This window comes from Pseudorasbora parva, chromosome 9 (genome assembly GCF_024679245.1).
Source record: "Pseudorasbora parva isolate DD20220531a chromosome 9, ASM2467924v1, whole genome shotgun sequence".
Taxonomy (NCBI): Eukaryota; Metazoa; Chordata; class Actinopteri; order Cypriniformes; family Gobionidae; genus Pseudorasbora; species Pseudorasbora parva.
In genome coordinates, this window is record NC_090180.1 from 39,492,020 (window position 1) to 39,507,901 (window position 15,882).

At 38.3% G+C, this 15,882-nt stretch overlaps 1 protein-coding gene across 11 annotated transcripts in view; it reads left to right on the forward strand.

Moving 5' to 3' along the window:
* The first annotated feature begins 744 nt into the window (after nucleotides 1–744).
* arhgap12a (Rho GTPase activating protein 12a) overlaps nucleotides 745–15,882 on the forward strand; it is a 33,356-nt gene continuing 18,218 nt past the window's right edge. For 6 of the 11 annotated variants that reach the window (XM_067452590.1, XM_067452585.1, XM_067452587.1 and 3 more), the window contains exons 1-2: nucleotides 745–920; nucleotides 7,258–7,961. In XM_067452590.1, coding sequence (XP_067308691.1) covers nucleotides 7,332–7,961 — 630 coding nt within the window. In that variant the 5' untranslated portion in view covers nucleotides 745–920; nucleotides 7,258–7,331. Of the gene's footprint in view, nucleotides 937–7,257; nucleotides 7,962–11,266; nucleotides 11,476–15,882 lie in introns of those variants that run through there. The other 5 variants (XM_067452592.1, XM_067452593.1, XM_067452594.1 and 2 more) reach the window with 3 other exon arrangements.

Consider the following 15,882-nt stretch of genomic DNA (forward strand, 5'->3'; position numbering starts at 1 on the left):
CAAACAAACAAACAAACAAACAAACAAACAAACAAACAAACCACATGATACATTTTAAACTCTTGTTTTGTTACATACACTCTTAAGAAAAATGGTTCTAAACAGTACCAAATTGCGGTTCTTCAACTTGTAACAATAGCAGAACCCTTTCTGTTGCTAAATTTAAACTTTTATAAGGTTCCAAAAAAAAAAGAAGAAAAAAAAGAAAAGAAGAAAAAGCCTTGCATCATACTATTGTAGGCCTTTTTCTTATTTTGTGAGTGGCCAATGAGGTTGGACTATTTAAAATAAATTGAAAATGATAGGGGATGTTTATTGTTTACCTATTGTGATATGCTCCATTTAGATAATCTGGAAAAATTAGAAAAATTAAAATTGTATTAATCCAATCCAGTGTTCCAAAATCAAAATCATTCTGAACCACTTTTTGAAGAACTGAACTTTTTAGTGAATGTATGAACTATGAAGTAATTCCCATCAATAGCACACAGGTGTTCTAGCATAATAACAACAGGTAGGCTATCATTCATCACATTAACTGTGAACATGTTTTTCCTGAAAATTGTGCTTATGCTTATTTTGGATCTAGGCTACTGTTTTTTTGGAGGGCACATGAGGAGAACACTGCTAATATTACATATTCAGTTTCAATTCTGTACGTTTTCTGTCTATTGCCTCACGGTGGCGTCAGTGTCCTGTCAAAGGTGCCTTCAGGGTCCAAGTAAAGTTCACAGGCATCGGCCTGTCAGGAGCGCGTGGGAGCGCGCTTGTGGGGAAAGTGGGCGCGATCGTGCCGGAGGAGTTCGCTCGCGCCGCGGAACAAGGAACTTCGACGCTAAACTGCCCAGAAAACCAATGAGCCTCCAGTTTAGCCAGTTTCTTTGGCTTTAGCCCACGAACCACCTGGAATATCTCCTCAGGTACGTTCATCTGCCGGTAAGCTGTGAAAATAGGTATAATGATAGGTGTTTCATCTTGTTTTACGGATTTTTTTTAAACGTGCTAGCAGGTTAGCAGGTAAGTTAGGAGGAATGAGAGCGAACCTGTTTCCTCAGGTCTGTTTAACTCTTCTCTACTGAGTAAACAACATGAATACATACTTTAAAACTGAATTAAATGAGAAAAAACAATTAAAAAAGTTTAATTTCTGAGGTTAGTCTGTCACACAGGTGAGTTTTAAAGTGTCTCCCTCACCTGAGGGAAGGAATTTTACCTGGCCTCAGATTTGCTGTTTAAGAGAGTCACTTTAGCGTCAGTCTGTTTTAAATAACACTATATATATTTTTTCACTCATGTGGAATTTGCTTCGTCATTTGGATTATATTTGACTGGAAAAGTTGATTGCCTGAAATTTGACATTGATGTGTCATTGTTTGAAGTGTGTATGACAATGCTACATTTATATGTCATACACAGAGGAAAGTGACAAGGGATTTTGATGTCATATATTGGGGAAATGGTTATTGACAACGGCAAACTGTTATACACTAGTTTACACATTCTGCCATGTAGATTCTTAGCACTTAGCTTAACAGGGCCTTTCCCATAAATACCGGATTAAAATCAGTATGACAGCACTTTAAATTGTTGTGATGTTGACAGCAGTATGTAGTGAGAGATTTTGTTAGAGATATGAGGTTTCTGTGTGGGGGCAGAGCTTTTGTCGCATGCTTTGCTCGTACATTGTTTTGTTATACTTTGTGTGCATTATTTATTCAATTAAGTGAAACATTTGCTTTGTGCTGCTTGTAGGCATTCATTTCTTTCATTCACTGCAGTTTCCAATGACAGCTGTCTCTGTGTTTAATGTTAGAAAAGGCCTTGTAAATTAAACTTTGTTGGTCTTCTAGTCCAACAACATAAAAGAAAGCTTTGGTCTATCTAGGGTTACCAAGGTCATGGAAAAACTTGTAAAGTCATGTAGAAATGAGTTATGCTTGGCTCAAAAAAGATTTAATGTCTAGAAATTGCTTTGTTTGAGCATTATTATTATTAAATAAAAAATATATATTAAAGTCATGACAATTAATTGTTCAAAAGATGTAGGAACTTTATTTTTTATCTCTCTTTTCTTTGTCTTTGCACATTCCAACAAAATCCCATTCTCAGACACTTCACCGCAGGATTTAGTTTTCTTGATGTCATCATCACTCATTGGATCAGGTTTGTGTTCAGTAAGGCAGTGTTTAGCTGCTGTGCTCAGCATTCTCTGGTTAAAGGGTTAGACCCACATCAAGATGTTTGGTCTGGAAACTCACCATTGACAGGGCTCAATCCGACGGGCAGGATAAACGGTCGTCGTTCAAACTCCCTCTGCACGGCGTGCACGCAATTGGATATCGCTTCAACCAACCAGAGCAACGAAGGTGAAGCAGAGCTCGTTGACAGATTAAACTTTCGCCGTATCCGGTCGGCAAAACTTATCTTCCCTTCTTAAGAATGACTTCAGTGCCGTTCTTTTCTCAGAGAAAAGCTTAACTCCAAGTCTTCCAGAGTTGCAGTCAAAACTGATTCGAAAGACCGTCATTCACCAGTTTCTGTGTTTACTAGTAGCACGCAAGTGTAACTCATTATGTTAAGCCCCGCCCACCGACTCTATAGACGATGTGATTGGCCCGTCCAGAGTTTGGCGTTTACAGCGCAGAAGTGTATTGAGAGTTGCTAGATGACACTCGTGGCAAATTAGATTTGTTGCCGCTAGGGTGCGTCTAGATTTCTAGGCTAATTAAGTAAACCATGTGACTCCATGTGGTTTAAATTCAAATTTATGAAGCTATGTTTTTGTGTGTGCAAAAAACACATTTTACCACTTTATTTTACAAAGTATTGTTCTCTAACGTGTGTTCAGCATAAGCACCATGACACGCTTGTTGTGTTGTCATAAGAGCGTGGGAACCATTACATTTCTATAATATTAGAAGTTAAAATAACAACACTGCTATTTATTTTCAGATATACACTATTGCCAAAAGCATTGCGACACCCCTCCAAATAATTGAATTCAGGTTTTCTAATCACTTCCATGGCCACAGGTGTATAAAATCAGCACTTAGGCTTGCAGACACTTCTACAAATATTTGTGAAAGAATGGGCCGCTCTTAGGAGCTCAGTGAATTCAAGAGTGGTACTGTTGCCACCGGTGCAATAAGTCAATTTGTGAAATTTTCTCACTTTTCCACGGTCAACTGTCAGTGGTATTATATCAGCGTGGATGTTGGAATAACAGCAACTCAGCCACAAAGTGGTAGGCCACAAAACCACCGAACGGCACAGTGCGCAGAAGTCGTCAACTTTCTGTTAGCACTGTATATTTCAACGTATTTTCTGCTGTACAAGAGGCGTGATAAAAGGGCATTATTCAAATAACTCTGTACGCAATTGGATAGTCCTTCAACCAATAAGACCACAAGAGGCGTGATCAATGGGCAACGACCCATCGCATCTATCCGTCATCGTACACCCGCCAATAACGCGCCAGCTGGATAAGCCAGTCTGTGATTGGTTCCCGCAAAAGTGTAACAGTAGAAATTAATGTACAGGATTTCAGACTGAGCTGCAGGGTAAAATTAAATTAGCCTAGTTAAAACCAGACCATTCTCAGAAGTAACTGAGTTATGGTCTGGCAAATCTTCATAGACAAATCATTTCCAAAGGTGCGTCACCAAAGGGCAATGACGTAGCCTATGCAGAGCGACGGAGAAACATCCGAGACAGCAATTCTTTGTTTGTGATTTCGAGGAAGATGTTGCAATGGCGTCTGATAACTTTTGCCGTTGTTGTAAAATAAATATAATAGCTGGTGGATAATATTTTTGCAAAATTTGGAAAACCTAATAGCATCTCAGACCGACTGAACGTCTCGGATTAATGGCCGAACAGAAAACATCAAGCTTTGATCGCATTTGCCCCTGTTGTAAGGCATTTGTATTGCGATTAGAACACAAATTGCAATATTTTGAAAATAATGATCTTTGTCTTTGTAAAATTGTCTCACAAACTTTATTCAAATTCAGTCATTTCAGATGTGTTAGAACATTTTCAGACTTGAACATAGTTACGCTAGTTATTTATTTACAATTATTTACATTTTTTACAAATAATGCCAGATCTAGTGTGAGGAAATAAGCACAGAAAGGCCGGATACAGAGCTGTTGTTTGGTGTTAGCACATGATCACACTCCCCATCCTCCTCATCAAAGTATAACCGGTGTAATCCACATCTAAGCGCCGAGTGTTGTTCTTTGCTCGGGTTTTAACGAAAAGGAAAAGTTAAAATCGCTTAAAACAGACACGATAGCTGGTTCGAACGAGTGATTTTCCATAGCGGCATCCTGCTTCACTGCGTTTTCATCATCGTGTAAAGCCTCCCCAAAGTTTCTGATTGGTGCCGCGATTTCGACGGATTGGAAATGGGTTTGAATTAGCTCTTTGCCAGACTACTTGCAAAGCAAATCTCAATTTGCCGGAAGTTGACTGGGTTTTCCCAGGCTAGTGTAAAATCACATCGCCGGAAGATCAGGTTGGGTTTACCCAGTCTAAGGAGCTACAGCAATCTGTCACGTCGCATTTAGGAATCACTTTCAGCCCTGAAGACATAAATAGTTTTTTTTGATTAATTTGTTTAGTTTCATGTAATATTGTCATGTTTAGCATAGATGAATGTATGTGGTGTGTATTTCATATCACCCGTAGAAAAAAAATCACTTAAAAGTACAATTAATATATGACCTAATCATTGTGTCTCAGGATGAGTAGCTCAAGTCAAAGTCACCTGAGTGTGGATGTTTGCTGTGTGCTGAAGATCATTTACCCTCAAGCAAATTCCTTTTTGTTTCAAAATCTTGGTTTCTCCATGATGGTAGACTTTACTGTAGTGTTGGTGTAAACTAGTCTAAGGAGTATATTTGATTCATGACATGTCTGTATATTTGTAATAAAGACATGGACATAATGTTTGTTAAAATGTTGCTAGAGAAATAGGAGTGAGAAATTAGAGGTTAATGGGGTGATGAATTGAGGAATCAACTTTTGATATATAAAAGGTCATGGTTATATAAGAATATCCTCTAAGTTTCAGAGCTGAAAACTTCCTTGTTAGTCAAAGAAAAGCTTTTATAGAGTTCCACCTCACATGGGGAAGACATGTTCACTTCATTTCACTGCGGAATCGTTTGTAAACAAATCTCCGGTTGATGCTGGATTTGGATCCGACAGGAATGGTGCAACACACTTATGTGAGTAAAACGTGTTTTTATTTGATAGTATTGCATTGTCATAGATTGTTTTGCTTATGTGTACGTGTCTAACAGAGCATACCTCAGCACGCTGGACTCAGACACGTATGGGCCAGGGCTCGCAAAGCTCGGCAGGCCGATGAATCTGTTCTTGTTCTGCTATTCTCTCTCTCGAACTGGCATCTGATGGGCGGCTCGCGCGCACATGTATGTGTGTGCGCGTGGTTCGCGCTTATATCATCCGATCTTGCGGGCTGTGTGTAATATAAAAATAATAGTCCAATCAATCGCAGGTCGATTAGAAATAAATCACTGTTTGTTTGATAAAGACGTTTACGAGTCCTGTGATCGAGAAAATCATTCCGGTTGCCGCTTCTCCCTCAATCTCTCCTCCCTCATGTGAACTGACAGGGGAGCTTAAGCTCATTAAATATGCAAATTTTCTACAATTATCCAATTACTTCCAAGTCTCCAGTGCGGCACGCCCACCAAAACCCAGCGTTCAGGAGAGAGCCTCAAAACCAGTGTAGAAAATACCATATTACTTATTAGTTATGATGTTTTTGAATGTAAAAACCACACGAACATCATAAGTTGACCTCAGACAACAGTATAAAAAAATAAAACAAGTCAGTTCATTAAAGCTTTAAATTTGATGGTCCATATAGAAAGGTGGTAATGGAGACGGTAATGTGAGTAGCTGTTGAAGTAACAGGGGTCTTAAGAATATTTTGAATATATAAATATTTTGACCTAAAATATTGAACTCAGATTTTTTAAAAATGGGTTTTAATTAGTTTAGTTGGTTTACATCATTTTGTTCAAATTCTCAGCTTAACTATTATTGTTCAGAATTGTAATAGTATGCATCCTAAAAAAATGTTGTTTTCCCTTTCTTTAATCCAAATGTTTTAAACTATTTCTTAGTAATGCTGTTTTAGAACAAAGAACAACGTAACAAAGTTCCAAGAACTGACATTATTTTTGGTGGGAAAAACAACAGCACAAACTTTATTTTGATTAATTTTAATTTCATTTTATTTTTAATTATAATTCTGTATTTTTTTATTTCTTATTTTGTGTGTCAAAGATGTAATTGAATGACGGTTGCTTGAGCAAGCATTTATTTGTCCTTCTTCGGTCATTTACTATATCAATGACTTGACTTTGCAAAAACATTTCACATATGGGTTGTTGTCATGACACGCGTCACACATAATAAATGAATATAATTAGTATTGTCATTTAAAATGCTGTAAATTGTTACACGTTTCTTTGTCTTACATGGACCTGTTTATATAAAAACTGCTTTGTCTTCCGATTTTTTAAAGTTTGAGCCAAATCTCAAAATTGTCCTATGGTGTGACTGTCTCAAGCATGGTTAAATAAATTACAACTTTTATAAATGTAAAATAAAAGCATACAAATGTTAATAAATACCTCAGGCATAATTTTACAAGTGTTTGTTTTAGTAAATTACTATTTTTTTGTATCCAAATATTTTTTTATAGCATAGGACCATGATACATTTTGTCACTGAAAACCATGTCCTCTGGTGTGACACCATATCCTCATATTAATTTGGGCAAATCCACTGACAAGTTTAATTAGTTATAGGTCATGTAACTGTGAAGCCCATGATATGTGCTTTCAATTATATGGTAATATAATTACAATTATATGGTAATATTTGGTCTGAGAATTGTTTAAATATTTAACCTTTTTGGAACCACTATAAAAGTGTTAATTTCTGTTGTCCTTTGGTGCGAAACCCCTATATTCTTAATTCTTTCTGTCACACTAAAGGACACATTTCAGTAAAAATGTTAAAAAATGGACAAAGTTAGTGACCACCCAAACATCAGACTTCACACTACATAACAATATGTATTTCTTTCTTCAAAAGTGGTGTTTTTACAAAAAATATTTTTTACTGCTTATTTGTCAATTACCGATATATACAGACACCATTCACTGATATTTCTGATAAAATGTTGTCCGTCTCTCGCCCTTTCTCCTTCAGCTGATTTCATATCAACCCACCACACCCCACCATGCTTCTCTCCTCCTGCTATTGACCTTTGACCTCTGGCAGCGATGGCAGAACGCTCAGTGGCTCCAGGTCAGATGTACATAGAGGTGGAGTATGACTATGAGTACAAATCTAAGGACCGTTTGATCATCATTAAACAGGGGGAAAGTTACCTTCTTGTTAAGAAGACCAATGATGACTGGTGGCAGGTGCGCAAGGATGAGGCCAGTAAGCCCTTCTATGTCCCAGCACAGTATGTGAGAGAGGTGCGACGTGCTCTCATGCCCCCTCCTAAACCCCTCAGTGCAGCGTGCCGAGGGGGGACTGGACCCATTCGCCCTTCTGGCCTCGAAATCCCCCGGCCAGATGATAACAAAAAGAGCCCATCTCCTTCCAGTAACGCTTTACTGCCGCCCAGGGATGACAGAGGCAGCCCTGGCAGCCCAAAGGGACACGTCCCCCTCATACAAATAAACACTTTACCTGACCCGCTTCCTCATTCTAGAGCAGAGTCCCCGAGTCGCAAAGTGGATGGAGAGAGGGATAAAGACAAAGAGTTGGAGAGGACTGTTCGAGGACCAGAAAAAGGTGCAATTCAAGAAGCGGTCACCGGAGAGGGAGGCAGCTCGGATAAGAACCGGAATGATTCAGAATCCGGGGATGATCTCAGCAGCGGTTCCACTGATAACCTTCAGGTGAGAATCACATGTATACCAACCCGTAAACGAATACCTTTATCTTCCCTCTTTACAAAAGTCTATTTGAACACTCCTATCTCTTAAACTACTTTAAACAATTTAGATGAATATAATTACAAATTTTCTGTTTTTTGAACTCGCATGCAGTGATGCACACAAACACTTAAACATGTTAATTCCTAAACACAATCCTGTATGCCACAATGTTGGACTCTTGTTTAGCCTTAGTTACTCGTCATTTATTATGTGGTAATGTGAAATCATCTCTCTGTCCTTCTCTGTCTCTCACAGCTGCACTCCCTCCTTTCTCTGAAGCTTTTTTCATCATCTCCTCCCACTGTTTTTCTGTCTTTTCCTCCTGCTGTGTCATCAAAGCATTTCTGCTAAACAGCAAATGTTTGCTGTTGTGTCATCATGTGTAGGATGGTTCAAATGCTTTATTTTGAACGCTTTCTCTTTCTCTTACTCGTACACTTGCACTACCGTTTAAAGGTTTTGGGGTCAATATCTTTTTATTTGATTCAACAAGTATGCAATTTGTGAGGTGTTCTGATCATTTTGGCCACCACTGTAACGTATGTCTTTGTGTGATGTTCTGTACATCATGGCTTTAAAATGTGGAAAGAAGACAAAAATGTGAACTGCCATAAAATATGCAGTTTTTGCATTCAATTCTGTGATCACAGAATCACAAAATCCTAGAGGGACTGTTTGCAATAGTTCCTGCTCTGTTTTTTTGCCAATCTTGTTTCCATCTCTTTTTTTAATCTACTGTCTGTAAACATCAGAAATCCTCAAACCAAAATAATGGTTTTGGCATAATCTTTGCAGTAGTTTACAACAGGTGGCCTGACAAGGGAGTGACAAGGAGTGACAAGAAAAACTGTAAACAATTAAAGATTTAATTAAATAATTTAAGAAAATAATTAAATTAGATTCAAATAAATCAAATAATGGAATTCATAATAATTAATAATAATAATAATTTGTTATCTATTCATCTGTATAAATATAAGATTCAATTAGTTATTAGGGCTGTCAATCGGTTAAAATGTGTGATTTAAAATTTTTATCATTTGTAAATGTATCTTAAATTAATGTTTCAAGTTTTTAATACTCTAATCAACGTGGGTATGGACAAATATGCATGCTTTGTGCAAATGTCTGTTTATTATTAGTGAAACCATACTCAACAGAGCATGAAGACTAGACTAGACTAGATGTATCAAAGGTCATAGATATTTATCAAAAAACTTGTTCATGTCTCTTAAGCCTAATCTTAAAAATTCAGAATAAGCAATAATTTCTCTCATTTTAAGAATATAAATAAAGGGAGTTTTTACCCTGGCAGTTTAGTTCAGAACGGCACAGTTCGTATGAAAAATTGGTAACGTGACAGCTGTTATGTGGACCTGGGAGCACGCCAGTACCCCACCATAACTGGAGGAGGTCCATATTCCACGAGTGGGAATATAGTGTGGCCCCTTTAAGCGCTATCTATTGAACCAGAGTCCTGCATGAGTCCGATTTTTTTTAATCCGCACCCGCCCGTACCCGCGGTGCGTTAAACCGCATCCGACCCGTTTTCCGACATGTAGGACTGATTAAAATCCGCACCCGACCCGACCTTTATATAGGCCTACACATTTATTGCCAGGTCATACAAAAGAAGCCTAATTACAGCACCGTGCCTCATCTTTAAAATTCAAACACATTATTTTCAATGAGTGTATGCACACTTGTCAGCCGCATTCGGCGCCTGTCTGCGGCGGCTCAGGAAGTTGTTCAAAATCCTGCCGCGCCACAGAGCACCAATGTACTGATTTCACCCTGTGCTACAAGATGCACCCATCGTGCTGCTTTTGTGTCAGAAGTGGATTCAAAACTGAGCTCGCGCGTCCGGCGCTGAGTTTTGAGACCGGTGTGCGACCCACTTGAAAGCCTTGTGTGATTTTTTTTTTTTTGAAAGTGAGAGAATCCTGGGAGGAAAAATAACCTGCTATTGTTTCGAAATTATTTTATTAACTTGAAATACAGGCAAGACATATTTTTGTAGATGTGTTCCTAAAAATATGCATATATTTTTACGTTGGCACGTGACTGTTTTAAATCCGTGTTAGACCCGTATCCGACACAGTTGGATTTTTTCACCCATTTCAGCAAAATTTGCGGGTCGTACCCGAACCCGTGCAGGACTCTGTATTGAACTGCCGATATGTGTGCGGCAAACTGTGCTGCGATTTACATGAACATTGTAAGAAATACGGACTCGGGAGCACTCTTGTTCAGAAAAGTAACCTGCGTATTCGTTTTAGCCGATTGTAATGCACTTTCTCCCATGACTCCTCTGGATCATCCAAATGGTCATTGGCAAACTTAAGACAGGCCTGGACATGTGCTGGTTTAAGCAGGGGAAACTTCCATGCCATGCATGATTTCAAACCATGACGTCTTAGTGTATTACCAACAGTAACCTTGGAAACGGTGGTCCCAGCCCTTTTCAGGTCATTGACCAGCTCCTTCTGTGTAGTTCTGGGCTGATTTCTCACCTTTCTTAGGATCATTGAGACCCCACGAGGTGAGATCTTGCATGAAGCCCCAGTCTGAGGGAGATTGACAGTCATGTTTAGCTTCTTCCATTTTCGAATGATTGCTCCAACAGTGGACCTTTTTTCACCAAGCTACTTGGCAATTTCCCCGTAACACTTTCCAGCCTTGTGGAGGTGTACAATTTTGTCTCTAGTGTCTCTGGACAGCTCTCTGGTCTTCGCTATGCTGGTAGTTGGATTCTTACTGATTGTATGGGATGGACAGGTGTCTTTATGCAGCTAACGACCTCAAACAGGTGCATCTAATTTTTGATAATAAATGGAGTGGAGGTGGACATTTTAAAGGCAGACTAACAGGTCTTTGAGTGTCAGAATTCTAGCTGATACAGGTGTTCAAATACCTATTTGCAGCTGTATCATACAAATAAATAGTTTAAAAATCATATATTGTGATTTCTGGATTTTTTTGTTTTAGATTATGTCTCTCACAGTGGAGAGCACCTACGATAACAATTTCAGACCCCTCCATGATTTCTATGTGGGAGAACTTGCAGAATAGCAGGGTGGTCAAATACTTATTTTCCTCACTGTAGTACAAGATTGAGAGAGAGATTTTGATTGAAAAGATGAAAAGGCTCAGTCTGTTGTTCCTTCCACAGCGTGTGAACAGAAGGGTTGTCTTTATTATGTATATATGAAGATTTACTTAATCTTTCTGAGAACAGAGGGAGAGTGAGAGAGTTTGGGTCGGGATGTTCAGCATGACGTGACGGTGTCGAATGGGAGGGGGTGATGAGAGTGTTGCTCTGGGTTTGTTTGCCTGCTTTAGTGTATTATCGCACTGTACTGGCTTTAGCGTTCAGCATCCAGCCCAGTTCAGAGCTGCGTGCTGCCGTGGCTCCCATTATAGGATATTCTGCACTGAGCAGCACTGCATAGACATCATGTATCCAGAGAAACCGGTAAGGCTTACATGCACGCATGCTCTCAAACACACACACACACCTCCATCTGCACTATGCATGAATGCACATACACTCACACATGCACGATTGCTAAATTTACCACAACTACACTTAAAAATAGCTAGTGCATTCTCTCTGTTGTTCGGTTTTCTTGTTTCTTTATTTGCTGAATCACATATGCATAGAGAGATAATTCATCCAAAAATGACAATTCTGTCATTTTTTTACTCACGTTTGTGTGTTTTAAATGGCTGTTTATTTCTTCTATGGAAGATATTTTGAAAAATGTTTTGGTCTGTTTTTGTCCATACACTAAAAGTCAATGGGGACCAGTGTCCAGCAACTTCTGTGTATGATACGATCTAGCCATGCAAATGCAGTTGAGCTTGCATGTGCAATACAGACGTTCACACAGGTTGTTCTATACACATGCACACGCAAACAGCAGTTGTTTTCAGAGAAAGAAATAGAGCTGGAACATGATGTGCTTATTGTCTTGAGTTATTTTGACATGCTGATGTGACCAGGATGTACATTACTGCATTACATAAGCTCTACTACATAACCGTTCAGTGGACAGCTGGCCTTAGAAGCACACACACTACATCAAGAATACACAAATTAAGAAAGCATACATCTCTGCACAAGCAGGCTAACACACACATTACTAGGCTTTAGCACTTGTGTGTGTGTGTTTTTAATTTGTCTGGCATTTTACACAGCTGTAATAATGTGATTGTAAAAAAAGGGTCTGATTTCCTCTGCCCTGATGCAGATGAAACGCATAAGCTGTTTTAATCTGTTTGCTCGGTCCACCGAATCTCAGTGTTCAGCTGCTCCATGGGTCTATTGCTCTGTAGCTTACATAATACTATAATGCTAATACTGCAGGATAGCTACTGTTAATACACTTCACTGTAAACATGGATCACGTATCACTGCTGCAACAGCTTTATTTAACCGCTGTGCTGTTTGTGAGTTTATTTTAATGTAATTGTTCCCTGACATGAGCGTACAAAAAAATATGCCATTCTAATGCTAATGGACTATTCTCCTTTCAGAAAGCAGCTGAGAAATCATGGTTTAACGTTGTGTATCCCTGCACGGGTTTGTATCGAAATGTGATGAGTGGATTCAGTGCTTGATGTGAATGCTGAGTTTAAGAGTGTCTCTAATAACGGGTGTTGTATCATGTTTAACATTGGATTTTTGTAGACTCAGCTGATGCATATTGCAGACAAAAATGGCAAGAGCCAAGTCTTACTGACATTACAGTTAAATGGGAAAATTTAACAGGTCTAGTAAAGTATATCTCACTTTCCAAATAAAAGAGACAACCTGCAAAGTCACGCCTGGTCTTTTATGTGAAACTTGGTCTTAGCTTTTGAACTTGAACATTGGCTGGAACAGGCTGAAATATACAATTGTTTTAGTTATTCGAGGGTATGAAGCATAATTTATTATACTATTTATGTCCGATTTTATTACTGATTTGAAATGTTATTGAAATGGTTCAGTTAGGAATTAGGAGAAATAATTCCTGCCCTGAAAATGACTGGCTGATTGTGTTCCTGAGATAGCCCATAAGTGACCTGAGTGACTTGCCTTGAAAGGGATTTTGTTAGTATTTGGATGAAAAGAAATTGACAACAATTCTAAGCACTTTTTCCTTGGATTACTTCATTGTTGTCTGCTGCTCCAGTCATTTTCAACAAGTACTTAAATTGTTGGTTTATTATTGTTATATTGATTTCAGATGGGCAGTTTGAGTTTAGCCTGCCTATACGCCACTTCGCACTTGTTTTTGTGGCGGCAGGGCGTGTTTTATGGTGTTGTCAAGTATTATGCAACATCTTGCTCAAAGGTATTTCACTTAATATACCTTGAGCTATATTTTTAGTGCATACTCTGATTTGAATCTGACCTCAACGCTTACAGCTTCTAAGACAGTACTTATACTCATATTCCAAATAAACTTGTGACACACTTGCATAGATGGTACTGTTTAGGTTCAAAGGTCACTTTCTCTTTCTTGGAGTACTGTTTAGCTTTAAGGGTCATTCTAAGGAGGATTGCTCTGCATAATCTATGTCCCTTCATTCTTAGCAGAGAGGACGCATACAGGATTATTCTTAATAAAGTGAGGAGCTCTCTAGGACTGGTCAGTAGTGGATTAAGGTTTAGTCATGATGTGCATGTGTTTGCGTGGTCTATAAATGACCACAGGGGTCTATTTATATACAACAAACTCAGCAGAAAACTCTGCATTTGTTACCCAGAGATGACCCTTGCTTGATAGAATGAGAAGAACAACTCAAAAATGATTAACTCATTTATTAGATTACCAGACATTATTAGATTAACAGATTATGTGTCTGTCTCTCTCTTGCTTATGCACTCTGGGATGCTTTGGACCTGGACAGGATGTAGATATTTCAGTGTGATTTAGACTGTTTTAATGCGTTTCAAGGGTGTTATTCAAAAGCTTTTCTTCAATCCTTCCCCTCTCTTTCTCGCTCCCTTATAATCTATTTTTCTTCTTTTGAACATCTCTTTCTTCGATTCCCTCATTCTTTAGTGTTTTTGGGTGCGTACCTATTACAGAGCAGCACAGACACACACTCGTCTGTGTCTTTAGGGCATGTTGGCACACAGTGTTCTGCTTATGTGAGGTGTGAAGTCTCCTCATGTCAGAAACAGAACAGTTGTGTAGAATGAGGGGAGAAATGATGACAATATGAAGTTAAAAACAAAGAAATTTAGTGGTAAAGAGAGAGGAAGAAAAGTCTCAAGTTTCAAAATGCTCTTCCTCGTTTTAGTGCACTAAAAAATGCTGGGTTGTTTCAACCCATGTTTGGTTCAAATGTGGACAAACTTAACTAATTAAAACAATTAAACCCAACTAACCTTATAGGAGTTAGAACAGGGTTAGAAAGGCTAAGAGAGGGAGTTGTAGAGGTATAGAAAGAGAAACTGAAAGATATAAAGGGTAGAGAAAGGAATAAGGGCTACAAGAGGTAGTTAGAAGTGAAGAGAGGAAGAAATGGACGCAGCTTTGCTCACTTCTTTCCAGGGATTCTGTTCTGACTTGCTGCAAGAACACTTACACTTCCTCATTCCAGCACTCACAATGTCTTGCTCACAATCCTGCTTGCACACCCTCACACGCACGCGCACATTAAGGTACATGTTTGTACTGTGTTTTCTATAACCAAGGTTGTGCACACACTGTTCAATTTAGTGCCACACATTATTCTTCTTTTGGCTCTAATTGTAAATAAATCAAAAAATGTTCACTTGGAGCTTTTTGTCATACCAGCATTTCCTATGCTGCTACTAAATGAAAGAAATGAGACCGTATCATATTTTGCTGTAGGAGTTAAATATTTAAAGACTGGGTACTCTAAAATACTACAATTATAATACTTTTGTTATTACTTCTTTGCTTGTATGATAAATCAAACCTACAGCTAAATTCTTTTCTTCAATTAATGACATTCATAAATACATTCATGCACCAGAAGCTCTTCATGGTGGTGACTATGCCTTCACAGTGATGAAACTTCAGCCAATCAGGAGAAAGCACAGATCAGCTGTTCAGCAGGGGTGCGAATATCGTTCAAGCAAAGATTGGCAAATTTCAGGAAGACATAATTCAATCTTTTTTTGTAATGTAAGGCCATTCATTGTCATGAGGTGTCATGTTTGATATGTCAGCTGAAAGCCTAGTCCCCTGCCCTAGATCATAAGGATCCACGGACATACAGGGTGAGCATTACGCCACCTGCTGGCTATTTTTTCACGTCTGTTAACATCAAGCTGGTTTCTTGGGTGCTCACCCTTCTAATATAAACACTTTAAAAAACACTTTGCTTCTCTCTTTATATGCTTTTTATTGACTACCCTTTGTGTTTGCAATCATGTGTGTTTTATATGTTGCTTGTTAAAAAAAAATGCAATTGTTGTAATTGTGATTCAGCTTTTTGTCTACTGATCTTTATTCAGTGAATTTTAAATGCTTTATTGGTGAGTTTCCAAAGTGGAAACTAGTTGTATGTTTTTATTGCCCCAGGCTTTTCATGTACCATCATTTATATTTCATTCATACACATTCAGTGGTTTGTTTCCACAACAAATACATATTTTTTTCACATTTCACAGTCTAAGCCACATAAGAGATGGGCTAGTTTTGGAAAGGGATTTGCTGCTATTAGTATTAGCATCATTTTTAAGTCTGGTGACATTGTTAGCGTTCACTTTTACCTTCACAGTTCTCTATAGTTATTCTATGTAAATATTACTACTTATATTAGCATACCTACTTGCTTTTATCATTTGATTATACTTAATGATAAATATTTTAATCATAAACTGTTCAGTGCACATTAGTATTAATTACTTGGC